Raw genomic sequence first — 16,621 nt, 5'->3', positions numbered from 1 at the left:
TCCTGGGGTTGCCTGCATCTGTGTGTGGACAAGACCCTGCTCTGCATGAGCACAGGGCTGGCCGAAAGACTTCCACCCAAATGCCGGGCAAACAATACTGCACAGTGCACACGAGGGACAAAAGGAAAACAGGAATTTGAAGTCTGACCCCGACAGGTCAACTGCCTGCTAAAACAAATAAAATCAACAGCCTCCATAAAATTTAAACAAAATCCAAAGTCTAATAATGTAATATTCCAAATGTCCAGGGTGCAACTCAAAATTAATCAGCACATGAAAAACGACAAAAATCTCAACCTACCTGGGAATATACAATAGACAGATAATGATTAGATGAAAGAGATGATATAATTATGGGACAGAAACTTCAAAGAAACTATTTTAAAAGTATTTGAACAGCAATCAAGTGGTGAAAAAAGGTTAACATAGAAAATACTAGCAGGGAAAGAAAAGAAACAAGGAAAAACCAAATGAAAACACAAGAAATGAAAAAATAAAATTACTAAAATAAAACCCTCCCTGGCTGGACCAAATAAGCAGAATAAAGATGAAAGGGGAAAGAGGAAGTGAATCTGAAAACAACAGAAATTAACCAATCTGAACAACAGAGAAAAAAACTGTAAAAAACAAAACAGAGCTTCACAAACCTGTGGAACAAGAACAAAAGGTCTAACATTCATGTCATCAGAGAACCAGAGAAGAGAAAGAGCACAGAGCTGAAAAAAATATTTGAAGAAATCATGGCTCAAAAATGGCATAAGGCATAAATCTACAAGTCCAAGAAACTTAGCAAACCACCAACAGAATAAACCTAAAGAAATCCATGCCCAGAGACAACTTAATCACACTGCTGGAAACTACAGACAAAGAAAGAATCTGGAAGCATCCAGAGAAAAATAAGACATACCTGCAGGAGAAAAAAAGGTGAGGATTTCTCTTCAAAAACTATGGAGGACAAAAAGCAGTGAAGTAACTTTTTAAATGAAAATAGAAAAGAACTGTCAACCCAAAATACTACACCCATCGAAAATACTGCTTAGAAATAAAGATGAAATAAAACTAAGAGGACTTATAGCCAACAGACCTAACCTAAAAGAACTGCCAGTCTTTCTGCGAGTAGGTGCGCGATCGAGCGGCTGTGTGCGTGCCGCATGGTGCTGGTCTCCGTTGCCGCTGAGAACGAAGCACAGGCGGCAGTGGAGGCAGGAAAGCAGGCAGCGGCCAGCCGGGCCTTGGCAGCTCCCTGTGCGCAGCGGGCGGCGACCTAGACGGCGCATGGTGGTGCTAGGTCTCGCGGCAGCAGCGGCCCAGCTGTTGGCAGCGAGCCACCCCAAAACACACCACCAGACGTGGACCTACCCACCAGAAAGACAAGATCCAGCCTCATCCACCAGAACACAGGCACTAGTCCCCTCCACCAGGAAGCCTACACAACCCACTGAACCAACTTTGGCCACTGGGGACAGACACCAAAAACAACGGGACCTACGAACCTGCAGCCCGCAAAAAGCAGACCCGAAACACAGTAAGATAAGGAAAATGAAAAGATAGAAAAACACACAGCAGATGAAGGAGCAAGATAAAAACCCACCAGACCTAACAAATGAAGACGAAATAGGCAGTCTACCTGACAAAGAATTCAGAATAATGATAGTAAAGATGATCCAAAATCTTGGAAATAGAATAGAGAAAATGCAAGAAACATTTAACAAGGACCTAGAAGAACTAAAGATGAAACAAACAACGATGAACAACACAATAAATGAAATTAAGAACACTCTACATGGGATCAATAGCAGAATAACTGAGGCAGAAAAACGGATAAGTGACCTGGAAGATAAAATAATGGAAATAACTACTGCAGAGCAGAATAAAGAAAAAAGAATGAAAAGAACTGAGGACAGTCTCAGAGACCTCTGGGACAACATTAAACACAGCAACATTCGAATTATAGGGGTTCCAGAGGAAGAAGAGAAAAAGAAAGGGACTGAGAAAATATTTGAAGAGATTATAGTTGAAAACTTCCCTAATATGGGAAAGGAAATAGTTAATCAAGTCCAGGAAGCACAGAGAGTCCCATACAGGATAAATCCAAGGAGAAACACGCCAAGACACATATTAATCAAACTGTCAAAAATTAAATACAAAGAAAACATATTAAAATCAGCAAGGGAAAAACAACAAATAACACACAAGGGAATCCCCATAAGGTTAACAGCTGATCTTTCAGCACAAACTCTGCAAGCCAGAAGGGACTGGCAGAACATATTAAAACTGATGAAGGAGAGAAAACTACAACGAAGATTACTCTACCCAGCAAGGATCTCATTCAGATTTGATGGAGAAATTAAAACCTTTACACAAAAGCAAAATGTGAGAGAGTTCAGCACCACCAAACCAGCATTACAACAAATGCTAAAGGAACTTCTCTAGGCAAGAAACACAAGAGAAGGAAAAGACCTACAATAACAAACCCAAAACAATTAAGAAAATGGAAATAGGAACATACATATCAATAATTACCTTAAATGTAAATGGATTAAAGGCTCCTACCAAAAGACACAGACTGGCTGAATGGATACAAAAACAAGACCGAAATATATGCTGTCTACATGAGACCCACTTCAGACATAGAGACACATACAGACTGAATGTAAGGGGATGGAAAAAGATATCCCTAAAAGAACTAAAGAAAGCTGGAATAGCAATTCTCTTATCAGACAAAACAGACTTTAAACTAAAGACTATTAGAAGAGACAAAGGAGGACACTACATAATGATCAAGGGATCGATCCAAGAAGAAGATATAACAATTGTAAATATTTATGCACCCAACACAGGAGCACCTCAATACATAAGGCAAATGCTAACAGCCATAAAAGGGGAAATCGAAAGTAACACAGTCATAGTATGGGACTTTCACACCCCACTTTCACCCATGGACAGATCATCCAAAAGGAAAATAAATAAGGAAACACAAGCTTTAAATGATACATTAAACAAGATGGACTTAATTGATATTTATAGGACATTCCATCCAAAAACAACAGCATACACATTTTTCTCAACAGCTCATGGAACATTCTCCAGGATAGAGCATATCTTGGATCACAAATCAAGCCTTGGTAAATTCAAAACTACAATGTGATATCATCTCACAGCAGTCAGAATGGCCATCATCATAAAATCTGGAAACAATAAATGCTGGAGAGGGCGTGGAGAAAAGGGAACACTCTTGCACTGCGGGTGGGAATGTGAATTGGTACAGCCACTATGGAGAACAGTATGGAGGTTCCTTAAAAAACTACAAATAGAACTACCATATGACCCAGCAATCCCATTACTGGGCATATACCTTGAGAAAACCATAATTCAAAAAGAGTCATGTACCTAAATGTTCATCCCAGCTCTATTTACAATAGCCAGGAGATGGAAACAACCTAAGTGTCCATCATTGGATGAATGGATAAAGAAGATGTGGCACATATATACAGTGGAATATTACTCAGCCATAAAAAGAAACGAAATTGAGTTATTTGTAGTGAGGTGGATGGACCTAGAGTCTGTCATACAGACTGAAGTAAGTCAGAAAGAGAAAGACAAATACCGTAAGGTAACACATATATATGGAATATAAGGGGAAAAAAATGTCTTGAAGAACCTAGGGGTAAGACGGGAAGAAAGACACAGACCTACTAGAGAATGGACTTGAGGATATGGGGAGGGGCAAGGGTAAGCTGTGACAAAGTGAGAGAGTGGCATGGACATATATACACTACCAAACGTAAGGTAGATAGCTAGTGGGAAACAGCCGCATAGCACAGGGTGATCAGTTCGGTGCTTTGTGACCACCTGGATGGGTGGGATAGGGAGGGTGGGAGGGAAGGAGATGCAAGAGGGAGGAGATATGGGAACATATGTATAACTGATTCACTTTGTTATAAAGCAGACCCTAACACACCCTGTAAAGCAATTATACTCCAATAAAGATGTTAAAAAAAAAAAAAAAAAGAACTGCGAAAGGAATTTCTTCAGACAGAGAGAAATTATATAAGAAGAAACTTGGATCATTAGGAATGAGTGAATAGCAAGAAAAACGGTAAATATTTGTGTAAATATTAGAAAGTATTCCTGTCCTATTGCCTTCTTAAACATGTTTGAAGTTGTAAGAAAAATTTATAAGACGGCCTAATGAGGCTTTAAATTTATGTAAACGTAATATATAAGACAACTATGGCATAAAGGGGAGAGGGTAAGGGTACCTACATGATGGAAAAATTTCTACATTCCAAATTGAAACAGTAAAATAGCGTTTACAGCTGACCCGGGAACAACAAGGGGTCTGGGGCACCGACCCTTCATGCAGTTGAAAATGAGATAACAAATACATGTTGTTAAAAGCCACTAACTTGTGGTAATTTGTTACACAGCGAAACAAAAACAAAAACGAACCCCTCCAGTAATATGAGAAACAAAAAGAGATTACATTTTGGTAAGAAAGGTCAATTCACTCTAAAACCCCAACGATTCTAAATGTGTATGCTCTCTAAAAAAAAAAAAGAAAGAAAGAAAGGAAAAACTGACCAAACTAAAAGGAGAAACAGATAAATCTATAATTATATCTGAAGGCTTCTACTCTCCTACCTCAGTATCAAACAATGTTGGCATAATGTCAGCATGGATTAAGTACTAAAAAGCATCAACTCACTGGATCTAATTGAAACATATAGCACTCCACCAAACCACAGCAGGGTACACATTCTTTTCAAGTGTATGTGGAACATTCACAAAGATAGATCATATTCTAGATCAAAGTACAAACACTAACAAATGTAAAATGACTGAATGAAGTCCTACAAAGTATGTTCTCTGATCATAAAATAAAACCAGAAAACAGTAACAGAAAAAAGTAGGAAAATGTCCAAACACTTGGAAATTAACCCATTTCTAAGTAATCCTGGGCCAAAGAGGATGTTTCAAGGGGAAATTACAATAAAGTTTGAACTGAATTAAAATGAAAATAGAACACAGAAAAATTTGTGGGGTGCAACTAAAGCAGTGCTTAGAGGGAAATTTACAGCATGCAATACCAATATTAGAAAAGAAAAAAGGTCTCACCCTCAGCTATCTAAGCTTCAACCTTAAAAGACCAGATAAGAGCAAAATAAACAGAAATCAAGCAGAAGGAAGATAACATTGTGAATGTACCTTATGCTACTGAATTGTATATTTTTAAATGGTTAAGACAGAAAATTTTATGTTTTGTGTATTTTACCACACTAAAAACATATTCTTTCATGGATCATAGGTCTAAAGGTTAAAAGTAAAACTATAAAAATTTTTTGAGGGCTTCCCTGGTGGCGCAGTGGTTGAGAGTCCGCCTGCCGATGCAGGGGACACGGGTTCGTGCCCCGGTCCGGGAGGATCCCACATGCCGCTGAGCGGCTGGGCCCGTGAGCCATGGCCGCTGAGCCTGCGCGTCCGGAGCCTGTGCTCCGCAACGGGAGAGGCCACAACAGTGAGAGGCCCACGTACCGCAAAAAAAAAAAAAATTTTTTGAAAAATAGGAGCAAATTTTCATGACTGCTGGATAGGCAGAGAGTTTTTAGACATGATAGAGTAAAAGCATGATCCGTAAACAAGAAACCTGAAAACGTACACTTTATCAAAGTTAACATCTTGCGCTCTGTGAAAAATATTGTTAAGAGAATGATAAGCCAAACTGCCACCTAGGAGAACATATTGGCAAATCACTTACCCAATAAAAGATTTGTCCAGAATATAAAGAACTCTCAAAACAAAACAGTAACAACACAACACAATTAATATGGACAAATTACTCAGACACACGGTTCCCTAAAGAGGATATAAGGATCACAAATAAGCACATGAAAAGGGATTCAACATCATTAACATTTAGCGACATGCAAATCAAACAATGAGATACCCCTATACATAGATTAGATGACCAAAATAAAAGACACAGACAATACCGAATGCTGATGAGGATGTGGGGCAACGGGCGCTCTTGATCACCGATGCTAAGAAGGCAAAAAGGTGCGAGTGCTCTGCCAAATGGCTGACTTTTGAAAACTCAAGGTAAGTCTACACTTACCATATGATCCAGAAAAGCCACTCTTGGGCATTTACCCTAGAGGAACAAAAACTTACTCTTTTCCAAACACCTGTAAATGAATGATCAAAGCAGCACTGATTATTAATTAACAAAAACTAGAAACAACCCAAATGTCCTTCGGTGGGTGAATGAATAAATGAACTGTAGCACATCCATACAATGGAATACCACTCAACAACAAAAAACAAAAAGTTACTGGTACATGCAACAACTTGGATGAACAGCATCAAGGTGAATGAAAGAAGCCAACCGCTAAAGGTTACATACTATTATATATACCACACACAAATACCATATAAGACATTCTTGAAGAAAAGACAAAGCCATAGTAATGGAGAATAGACAGTGGCTTTCAGGGCATTAGGAGTGAGGGGACAGCATGACTATGCTGAGAGAGAGCATGAGAGAGTTTTGGGGTGATGGAATGGTTCTGTATCCTGACTGTGGTGGTGGGTACGTGAATTTATACTTGTGTTAAAATTCATAGAACCGGAAAAGAAAAATAAAGTTAATGTTATTGTATGATGATTTACATAATAAAAGGAAAATTTTAAAATAAGGTACCAATGTGACCGCTAGGAAATGATGTCCAGAAAGCAGCTAGACAGGATGGAAGTTAGGAGGGTAGTCTGCGTAACTGACAGAGACTTTGAGGTCACCAGTCCCTTGTAGAACAGTGAGTGAGATCACCCCAGGGTATTAACTTACAGTGAAAAATAGCCAAGGACAGAACCCCAGGAAATATCAGCCTTAGAAACTACGGAAGAAGAGAATCCTGTAGAAGAAGATATTAAGAAATAATAATCAGAAAACTAAGGGATAAAGAAAGAGAATTTGGTGTCACGGAAGGCAAGGAAGAAATTTTGAAGAAGTAATTCATGAGATCAAATGTCACAGAAAGGTCAAGTAAGATAAAGATTTAAAATACTCGATTATATTTGGCAGGATGGACATCGGTGACTTCTGTTTCAACAGGATTATGAATAGCGGGTAAGCAATGACAGAGAACAGAGCTTCATTCATTCCTTTGAGGTGTCTGGCCATGAAGAGGAGGAAGGAGCCGGGAACGTGAGAAACATGAATATATTTATGGGCTATGCCAGGAAAGACGGGAAGTTCAGAAAAGGGAGGAAACAAGTGATAGAGTAAGGAGGACCCTTGAGGAAACAGACAGCATGGCCCAGAAAATAAGGCCATGAAAGCGTGGGCTCTCAAGTCAGACTGCAGGGATTCAAACACGATGTAATCTATCATTTGGCTGCTGTAAAGCTCAAGCTATCGCTTTAGCTTCTCCACCTCTGCCTCAGTGAGATGTAACATGGGAAGACGACAGAACCTGCCTCAGAGCACTGCTATGACAAGTGAGTGAGTACAGGTATAGAGCTTAGAACTAAGCCTGACACATAAGCACCCAGTAAACGACCAATGTGAACAATTACCAGCATTAGAATCACCAAATAGGATGGAACAGGAAGATTACTTTTGAACAGAGGAAGTTATATCCTTCTCTGAGACTGGAGAAAACAAGGACAGATTGGGCACAATTATGCATAAGTTTATAAGTATGGAGGCAGAAAATGTGATGAAATGTGGGATTTTTAAGCCCAATTTTCTCTGTGATGTAATGATTATCTTCACAGAAAGGGAAGAAGGATGAAACCATGGAGGAAAGTCCCCACTGTGGGCAACAGGAGAGGCTGCTGACCACGGAGATTCAGAGGACAGCCGAGAAGGACTGACAGCTCTGCTGAAACCAGAGCCATAAACCCATCTGACACTAGTCACCACAGCTTTAACTTTCTCCAGCAGTGTTCAGAAGTCTTAGAGTAAAAACAGTCACCAACTGAGTTACACGTAATAAAGAGGGATATGCCCACTCAGACAGAAGGGCTCTGTGGGAGCATGGGGAGCATATAATTGAGAGAATTTAATGATCGGCTACTCCCATGAGCTTTAAAAGCATCTCTTTTAGAAACTACACAAATGCCCATCAACTGAGGACTGAACAAATAAACTGTAGTACATCCACACGATGGAATATGACTCAGGAATAAAAAAGAACTACTCATACACACCAGCCTCAAAACTCCATATACTGTATAATAATTTTACATGACATTCTAGAAGAAACAAGACCACAGTGGCAGGAAGCAGACCGGTGGTTGCCTACAGCTGGTAGAAGATTGACTGTCACAGGGCACAAGGAAACTTCTTCCTCCAGTGTTACTGAGACACAACGGACTTACAACACGGCTAGTTTAAGGTGTAAAACATAATGGCTTGATACACGCATGTACTGAGAAAGGATCACTATGGTAAGTCTGGTTATCATCCATCATCTCACATACCGACAGCTTTTTCTCTGGTGGCAAGAGGAGCAACCTTTTAAGAAATGATGGAATGGTGCTGTCCTGTGGTTGTGGCAGTGGTTACATGACTACATACACCTGTCAACACCATCCAGATACACTCCCAACACTGGTGAATTTCACTGTATTTAAACTTCATGTTAATACAGCTGACTTCTTACAAGGCTCTGTGTGGACGCCTGGGCTGCGTGCTCCACCACCAAGCACGGGCTCGAGACAGCTCCTCCCCGTCACCTTGTCTACATCCCCAGACGCGGCCTCTAAGTCACAGGCAAAGGGACTGTGGCGGGCAGAATCTGGAGAAGACCCCAAAGGCTTCCCGATACCCACACCCACTCCCCAGGTATGCAAGTCTGATGGGTTGTAACCCCAGGATTAGGTCACGATAAATGGGATGAGGGGTGTTAAACCAGTGAGCTGACCATTAAATGCAGTTTTCCTGGCTGGTTGTAGAAGTGGCAGGTGGGGGGTTGATGTACAGGGAGTTCTTTGACGCTGAGATGAAGGGGCCACATGGTCCCAGTCAAAGCTCTCAGACAGCGAGGCCTGAGTTCCACAGCAGCAGGGAGGGAAGTCCTGCCAGCACCCTGAGGGGTCGGGGAAGGTGGCTGAGCCTCCAGCTGAGGACACAGCTGTTGACACATCCACCTCAGCCTCAGGAGACCAGGAGCAGAGAACTGTTACAACGTGCCAGAGTCCTGGCCCGGAGAAACTGTAGGTCATAAATTTGTGTTGCTTTAAGCCACTACATTATGGTAATTTGTGTTATACAGCATGGAAAAGGAGAGGCCAATTTTAAACAACCCCTCTACCTCATCATAAAAAAGTTCCAATTTAGAACTTAAAATTGTGTGAACTTAAAATCTTAAAATCCCCACAGGTAACCTCAGCTTTCGCCTCTGTTCTTTACCTCACGCTTCCAGAATATATATTCTTGTCTAACACCAGACTCTAAGTTATTCCAGAGAGAAACTATATCTGAGTAAGCTTTAATTAAGTCATCTTTAATCAATTAATTAACCTATTACCCCCAAAGTGTTTAACACACTGCCTTGTTGTTATATTAGTGAATAAAGAAAGTAATATACGATGCATCCACCCAAATATACTGAAAAGTAAAAATTCTTCACTTTTTAGCCACATTTTTCTAAAGTAAAGTTTCACGTACACATATAGTCATGTAGGGAATGAAGAAACTCTATACAGGTTAACAAAACGAATCTTGGAAAGTCATATAAAAATCACTGTCAAAAATGCACTGATTTCTAAAGCACATCTTTTAAAAATGATAAAACAACAAAATGAAAATACTAATATCTGATTGCAGTGAGACCATGGCCTCCCCTTCTTCCAAAATTCTACACTTGAGAAGTTGTTAAGTGAATGCATACCAGCACTCCCAAACAAGTGAAACTCTGGGTAGTCCCAAGAACAGAAGGAACCCAGAGGTAAGGAAAGTACACACGTGGGTTTAAGATGAGAAGCGTCATGAGCACAGCCTGTAGGGAAGAGGCCTCGGCAGCAGATGTGAGCAACAGGAGACTGCTCTGCGATGAGCTGGCAGCCGGGGCACGAGGGGAACAGCAGCAATGGCGCTTAAAGAAGAGGTCACCCAGCACACTGTCCATCTCCGCGAGCAGCTCCCTTCAGACACGAGTAGTGAGAGAGCCCGGACCGAAAGGCCAGACCGATGCTCCAGGTGACCGGTGACACCCAGGAAGGTGGGGTCTCCAATGCCCAGAAAGTAAGCTGCTACGTATTTGCCTGGCCGAACAGCAACGTGTCCCACCCATCCTCTACTGTGATGAAAAAACTGAACAGAGGAGAGGTCAGCAACACGTGCCCATCTCGCCAGGGGGCCACCCAAACAGAGGCAACGAAGGGTAAAATAGACACCCCCAAACATGAACACACCAGAAAGAACACTAAATGTATGAGGGATGCCAGTACCATGAAACAGGGGGCAGACATGCTGAAAAAAAAACTGAAGACACCGAGGTGACACGGCCAAGAGTGCACTAAGAACAAGACCTTATGATAACCAAAGTATCATTAGAGAAATGAGCACAAGATCACGGAGCTTTCAAGGAAAACTAAGAAGATTCATGGACATGAGAATACAAGTTTCTAAACTTAAGAGAAAACATCACTGGATGGGCTGAAGAGCAGAGTAGAGAAAACAAAAGAACATGTTACGAGCTGAAATTAGGGCCCAGGAATCCTTCCAAAACAGTAAGAAGGGACAAAGGGATAAAAAAGATGAAATAAAAGTACAGAAAAAAAGACATTTGATGCAGAGGTTCCAGTCTATCCATTTAACGGGAGTTCTCTTAAGGAGAAAAAGGAGAAGCGATATGTGAACAAGCGTCAGTTAAGAATGTCCCAGAACTGAAGGTGAGCGCTCAGACTGAAGGCATCTGGTTAGAGTCATGACAGGTCAATTAAAAATACCGAGAACACTCAAGCGATATTTCAGAACACGGAAGGCAGAAAAACGGTGCCAAAAGCTTTCAGAGAGGCAAAACCCCTTACAGAGGAACGTGAAGGAAAACCATGTCACAAGACTTGAGAGCGACAATGAGACCATGATGAGGCAGCAGCTTCAAGGTGGGGTGGGGAGAGCTTGCCACCCACATTTCTTCACCCAGCAAACTACCAGCCAAGACTTCCACTTGCAGCTGTGCTGGAGTAACAGGGACCAGGTCTACCCTCCCACCTTCAGCAACTACAAGTCTGGACAAAGTGGATGAAACAATGATTTTCCAACACTGGCCAACAGGCAGCACAAGACAGTGATCCTTGTGAGAAGGGTAACAAGTGAGGTAAGCTCAGCAACTGCCCAGTCTCCAGGCTGCAGCACAGGGAGAGGGTGTCCTGAGTCAGGGAAACAGCAGCCAGAGCTTGGGAGGCTGAAGAGCAGTACCATTTGCAGGAAGGGGTACCAAGGAAGAGAGAGCTGCCCAGAGAGTCCTGGAATCGGCAGAGGTTTCCCCTGAGTTTCCTGCTGAGGGACGGTTACCATGACATCACCAATCCCTCAGGCTCACTGAGGGCTGGGAACACATCACACTTCCAACAGCCAGACTAGAAAGGCCTCCAAATCAACAGAGCATTGGAGTACCACCAATCCATCATCAGAGCGTCAAGAGTACTGCCTCGCTTTTCCGGTAAGCAGCCTGAGGTGACCTCTAAAAATGGTTCGCTAGTCACTTGACCCAGAAAACCCCACAAAATCATGCAAGTCGAGAGGTTCAAATCTTCGTGTTCACTTTAAGAACACTTGTGAAACGGCCCAAGCCGTTAAGGGTATGCATATCCGAAAAGTCACCAAGTATCTGAAGGATGTCACTTTAAAGAAGCAATGTGTGCCATTCCGTCGTTACAATGATGGAGTTGGTAGGTGTGCCCAGGCCAAACAGTGGGGCCGCCTGCAGGGTCGGTGGCCCAAAAAGAGTGCTGAATTTTTACTGCACATGCTCAAAAATGCAGAGAGTAACGCTGAACTTAAGGGCTTAGATGTAGATTCTCTGTTCATTGAGCATATCCAGGCGAACAAAGCCCCCAAGACGCAGCGCAGGACTTACACAGCTCATGGTTGGATCAACCTATACATGAGCTCTCCCTGCCACACTGAGATGATCCTTACTGAAAAAAACCAGATTGTTCCTAAAGCAGAAGAGGAGGTTGCCCAGAAGAAAAAGATATCCCCGAAGAAATTGAAGAAACAAAAACTTATGGCCCCAGAATAAATGCTGCAAAAAGTAAATGCAAATAAAAGTAAAAAACAAACAAAAAAAAGAGTACTGCCTGAGTGGTGGTGCCAAGTGCGTTCTAGACGAAAAGCTGTTCTCCACCTGCCTAGCAAAGCTGAGAATCAACCTTGAAAGACTCAAACTATTTTCAAGTAACATAACTGCATCGCAGAAGAAATTTATTAATTTGTATTTAAATACAAAAAATCCAAGCTAAAATACACAATGCCAGGCATCCAACCACAAATTACCAGGTAGGGAAAGAAGCAGGAAAAGATTACCCAAATGAAGAGAAAATCAGTCAACAAACAGACTCAGGAATGACACAGATAATAGAATTAGTGACAAGGTCATTAAAAAGGCGACTCTAATCATATTCCATATGTTCAAGAAGGTAGAGGAAAGTGTAAGTATTATAAAGACAGACATGGAAAGTATAAAAATGACCCAAATAAATTTTAAGAGATTAAAAAATACAGTATCTGAAATGAAAAATATACAGTGTCTGGATGGGATTAAGAGCAGAGGAGATTACACAAAGCAGACAAAAAGAGTAATGAACTTGAAGATACAGTAACAGAAGCTACCCAAAACCAAACACAGGAAAAGGACCAAAAAGAAATGAACAGAGCATCAGCAAGCTGACGTATGGCTACTGAGCCCCCAGAGGAAAAAGGAGAGGAGAACAGAAAAGGATTTTGAAGAAATAATGGCTGAATTTTTCCAAATTTGATAAAAACAATAAATCCACTGATCCAAGAAGCTCAATGAACCCCCAACAAAATAAAAATGAAGAAAACTACACCAAGATACATCTAAATCAATCCACTTCCAGCGATAAGGAGGAAATGTTAAAAGCCGTCAGAGGGAAAAGACACATTACACGCAGAGGAAAATTTAAGAATGACAGCAGACTTCTGGTCAGAACCGGCGTGCCAGGATGTAAGTGGAAAAACACCTTTAAAGAACTGAAAGAAAAAGAACTCTCAACCTATAAGACTACATCCAGCAAAAATATTTTTCAAAAAAGAAGACAAAATGCTTTTTCAGACATATAAATGCTAAGCAAATTCACCAGCAGACCACCACTACAAATTAACATTTAAGTGTGAAGACAAAATAAGGACCTTCCCAACAAATCTTTGACAGTTTCTCTCCGAAAGGTTACGAGAGGATAGTCTCCATCATGAAGACAAACTGAGGGAGGACAGTAGTATATAAGGAACTGTGCTGAGGAAAGAAATGTGTAAATCTTGGTAAGTCTAATAACTATTTTTAAAATCTGTAACTAAAATTCCAGATGCTACTAACATGGGAGAAATAGGGCAAGGGAAAACAAAGGAGGTTCTCCTCTGTCTATAGAGAGGATACAAATACAGATTAATTCCAGGTATTAGAAAAACAAGCTCATGGGTGTTACACATATACAGGGTAACCATTAAAAAATTTAACTATTTTTCTGTGATATTATTTCAAAGAAAAAAAAAATCCTAAATTGGAATAACTATATTAATTAACTCATAAAGATATCACTTATGGACTTACAGTAAATCTAAGTCTAAAGAACACACACTACCATACAATTGACCTATTTCCTACGTGAGCATGATGCTTCACGGGTGCTGAGCTGACCAACAGTCACCACTTGTTCTGTGGACAAAAGGTGAAAAGGCATTTGTGTACCTCTGCAAGTCAAAACTATTAACTACTGAAATGATGATTTAAAACTATTAATATTTTCTTATGTACATGACTTAATTCAGCTAACTGGAATAATTAGGGGCTTTAAAATACTTTTGTTTCTAATTTACTTTTGAGTAAATGCAGTTACATGTATATTTACCCAAATGTTTATTTCCCATTTTTCTTCTACAATTCTTTGCTACTTAAAAGTATTTAAAACCAGAAGCATATTGGAAGAAAAAAGTAATGTAAGAACTTATTTATTTAATATAAATATCTGGGTTGCTATACCTACTTCAACTCTTTTAAAAGGAAGGATACAGCTACGAACTTACTCTCAATTAACCAAGGAACAATACAATTTCACGCTTGGCATAAAAGAAATAGCTGAAGAGAGGTTAAATGCTCTGCAAATGTTCAGAGGAAATGTTTGTAAAGGATTACGACTCTTGGCGTTTATACCTACCTTGTTCCAGACCTTCACTTTGAATACTAACATGTTCAAAAATCTCAAAAACAAAATCCTACCATATGCCCCTCAGCCCGAGCCTTGTTCTGCCTCGCTTCCCGTCTTCGCTGTAGAAACTCTTCTACCTGCTTTGCTCTTTCCACAGCCAGCTGCCCCTTCTGCCTGAGGAATTTGGACAAATAGCAAAGTTAGAAATTCTGAACATTAAATATTTCAAAAAGTTTAAATTTACACTTCTTCTACATATTTTCTTTAGAGATATTTGCAAAATATGAAGGCTGACATGAAGTAAAATCTTCCTCTGTAATGAAGAAATTGCTACACATATATTAGAATCTACCACTTAAATTGGAGACATTATTATTTTAAATAGAGGTAAAATTTCCACTGCTATGTTCATTTAATCTATTCTACATATAGACACATAAAATGATTTTAGACTATACCTACAGAAAAATCTCAATAGTTTCCAAGTAGGTAAGCTTATTTCAGAACTCTGCATCAAAGATATCAATCAGTATGGAAGTAAGATCAAAGCAGCAGAGTAGCAACTTCAAAGCTCATCAAAAATAAGGAAGAGTTTGTGTGAATTTTCAAAACTGCAGTAAAAAGTAAAATCTGAATTCCTTGAATATCACAACTATTAAAAAGAAAAATGGATAGATTAGGGGAAAAAACTAAAAGCACACTTATTTGTTTCCATCTTTTTCAGTTATGTTTCTGTATCTTCCTCTAACAACTATGAGAGAATGTAAACATGTTGGCCTTAGACGACAACTAAAAAATATCAATGACATTTTGAACATCTAATATATATTGTGTGGGACTTCCCTAACCAGTGGAGCAGTGGTTAAGGATCCGCCTGCCAATGCAGTGGACACAGGTTTGATCTCTGGTCTGGGAAGATCCCCCATGCCATGGAGCAACTAAGCCCATGCGCCACAACTACTGAGCCTGCACTCTAGAGTCTGTGAGCCATAACTACTGAGCCCACGTGTCACAACTACTAAAGCCCACGTGCCTAGAGCCCGTGCTCCACAACAAGAGAAGCCACTGCAATGAGAAGCCTACACACTGCAACGAAGAGTAGCCCCCGCTCACCGCAACTAGAGAAAGCCCACATAGCAACAAAGACCCAATGCAGCCAAAAATAAATAAATTTATAATATATATTGTGTCTGTTACCGTGTACTAGGAAAGATACAAAAATAAACAAAACCCACCCCCCGTAAACAGAGAACTCATTGCATAGTATCAACTGCAGTAATTTTGTGAGTAAGGAAGAAAGATGAGAAAGTTATTGACTGTACTTCTCAGATATTGGCTACGAAGGCACACAAAATTCCTACAGCCTCTGTGATGGACCATAACTAAGTTATATTCAGAAAAAGATATGAAATAATGCCTTCTCTCTTCCAGTAGATTTAAACACTTCTGATTTTCATACCCCAAATAGTCATTTCTTTTACATGTTTTGTTAACAATTACAGTTGACCCTTGAACAACACAGGTTTGAACTGTGTGGGTCCACTTAATGCGGATATTTTTCAACAGTAAATACTACAGCACTACATGTTCATGGTTGGTTGAATCCATGGATGCAGAGGAACCTCAGATATGGAGGGCTGACTATAAGTATATGCAGATTGACCCCCATATTGTTCAAGGGTCAACTGTACTGAGACATGTAAGGATTTTAAATATGAAATTAAATGGTAGAAATTTAAAATCTGATTTACCATAAAGCTATGGAAGACAGTGCCCTAAGATTCATTTAACTTTCACAGTGCTTAAAAGATATTCTTGTGAAACTCCATCATTGGAATTTTCTAGGATTAGATAATCTCTATAGCTGGTTCAGAGCCTTTCCAGTGTATTAATTTTGTAACCTGTAGCTTTACCAAATTCTTTGATGAGCTCTAGTAGTTTTTTGGTAGCGTCTTTAGGATTTTCTATGGACAGTATCATGTCATCTGTAAACAGTGACAGTTTTAGTTCTCTTCTTCCAATTTGGATTCCTTTCATTTCTTTTTCTTCTCTGGTTGCTGAGGCTAGGAAAATCTCCTTCATATACAGGGTTGGCCAAAACGTTCATTTTTCTGTATGTTACAGAAAAACCTGAACAAACATTTTGACCAGCTCAATATATAGGCAAGGCTGTTATTCTGGTCTGCTATAGCCCCATTTATATAAGGATGGCCCTAAAGACGAC

At 40.2% G+C, this 16,621-nt stretch overlaps 1 protein-coding gene and 1 pseudogene across 3 annotated transcripts in view; one reads left to right on the top strand and one right to left on the bottom strand.

Moving 5' to 3' along the window:
* Window positions 1-16,621, bottom strand: part of NEK1 (NIMA related kinase 1) — a 207,218-nt gene that overhangs the window by 104,004 nt on the left and 86,593 nt on the right. For all 3 annotated transcript variants that reach the window (XM_024750527.1, XM_024750529.1, XM_024750528.1), the window contains exon 17: window positions 14,469-14,571. In XM_024750527.1, the coding sequence (XP_024606295.1) occupies window positions 14,469-14,571 (103 nt within the window). The remainder of the gene's footprint in view (window positions 1-14,468; window positions 14,572-16,621) is intronic.
* On the top strand, window positions 11,700-12,254 carry LOC112403175 (60S ribosomal protein L17 pseudogene; annotated as a pseudogene).

Source organism: Neophocaena asiaeorientalis, unplaced genomic scaffold (assembly GCF_003031525.2).
Source record: "Neophocaena asiaeorientalis asiaeorientalis breed wild unplaced genomic scaffold, Neophocaena_asiaeorientalis_V1.1 scaffold180, whole genome shotgun sequence".
NCBI classification, from domain to species: domain Eukaryota; kingdom Metazoa; phylum Chordata; class Mammalia; order Artiodactyla; family Phocoenidae; genus Neophocaena; species Neophocaena asiaeorientalis.
This window is presented reverse-complemented; position numbering and strand designations above follow the sequence as displayed.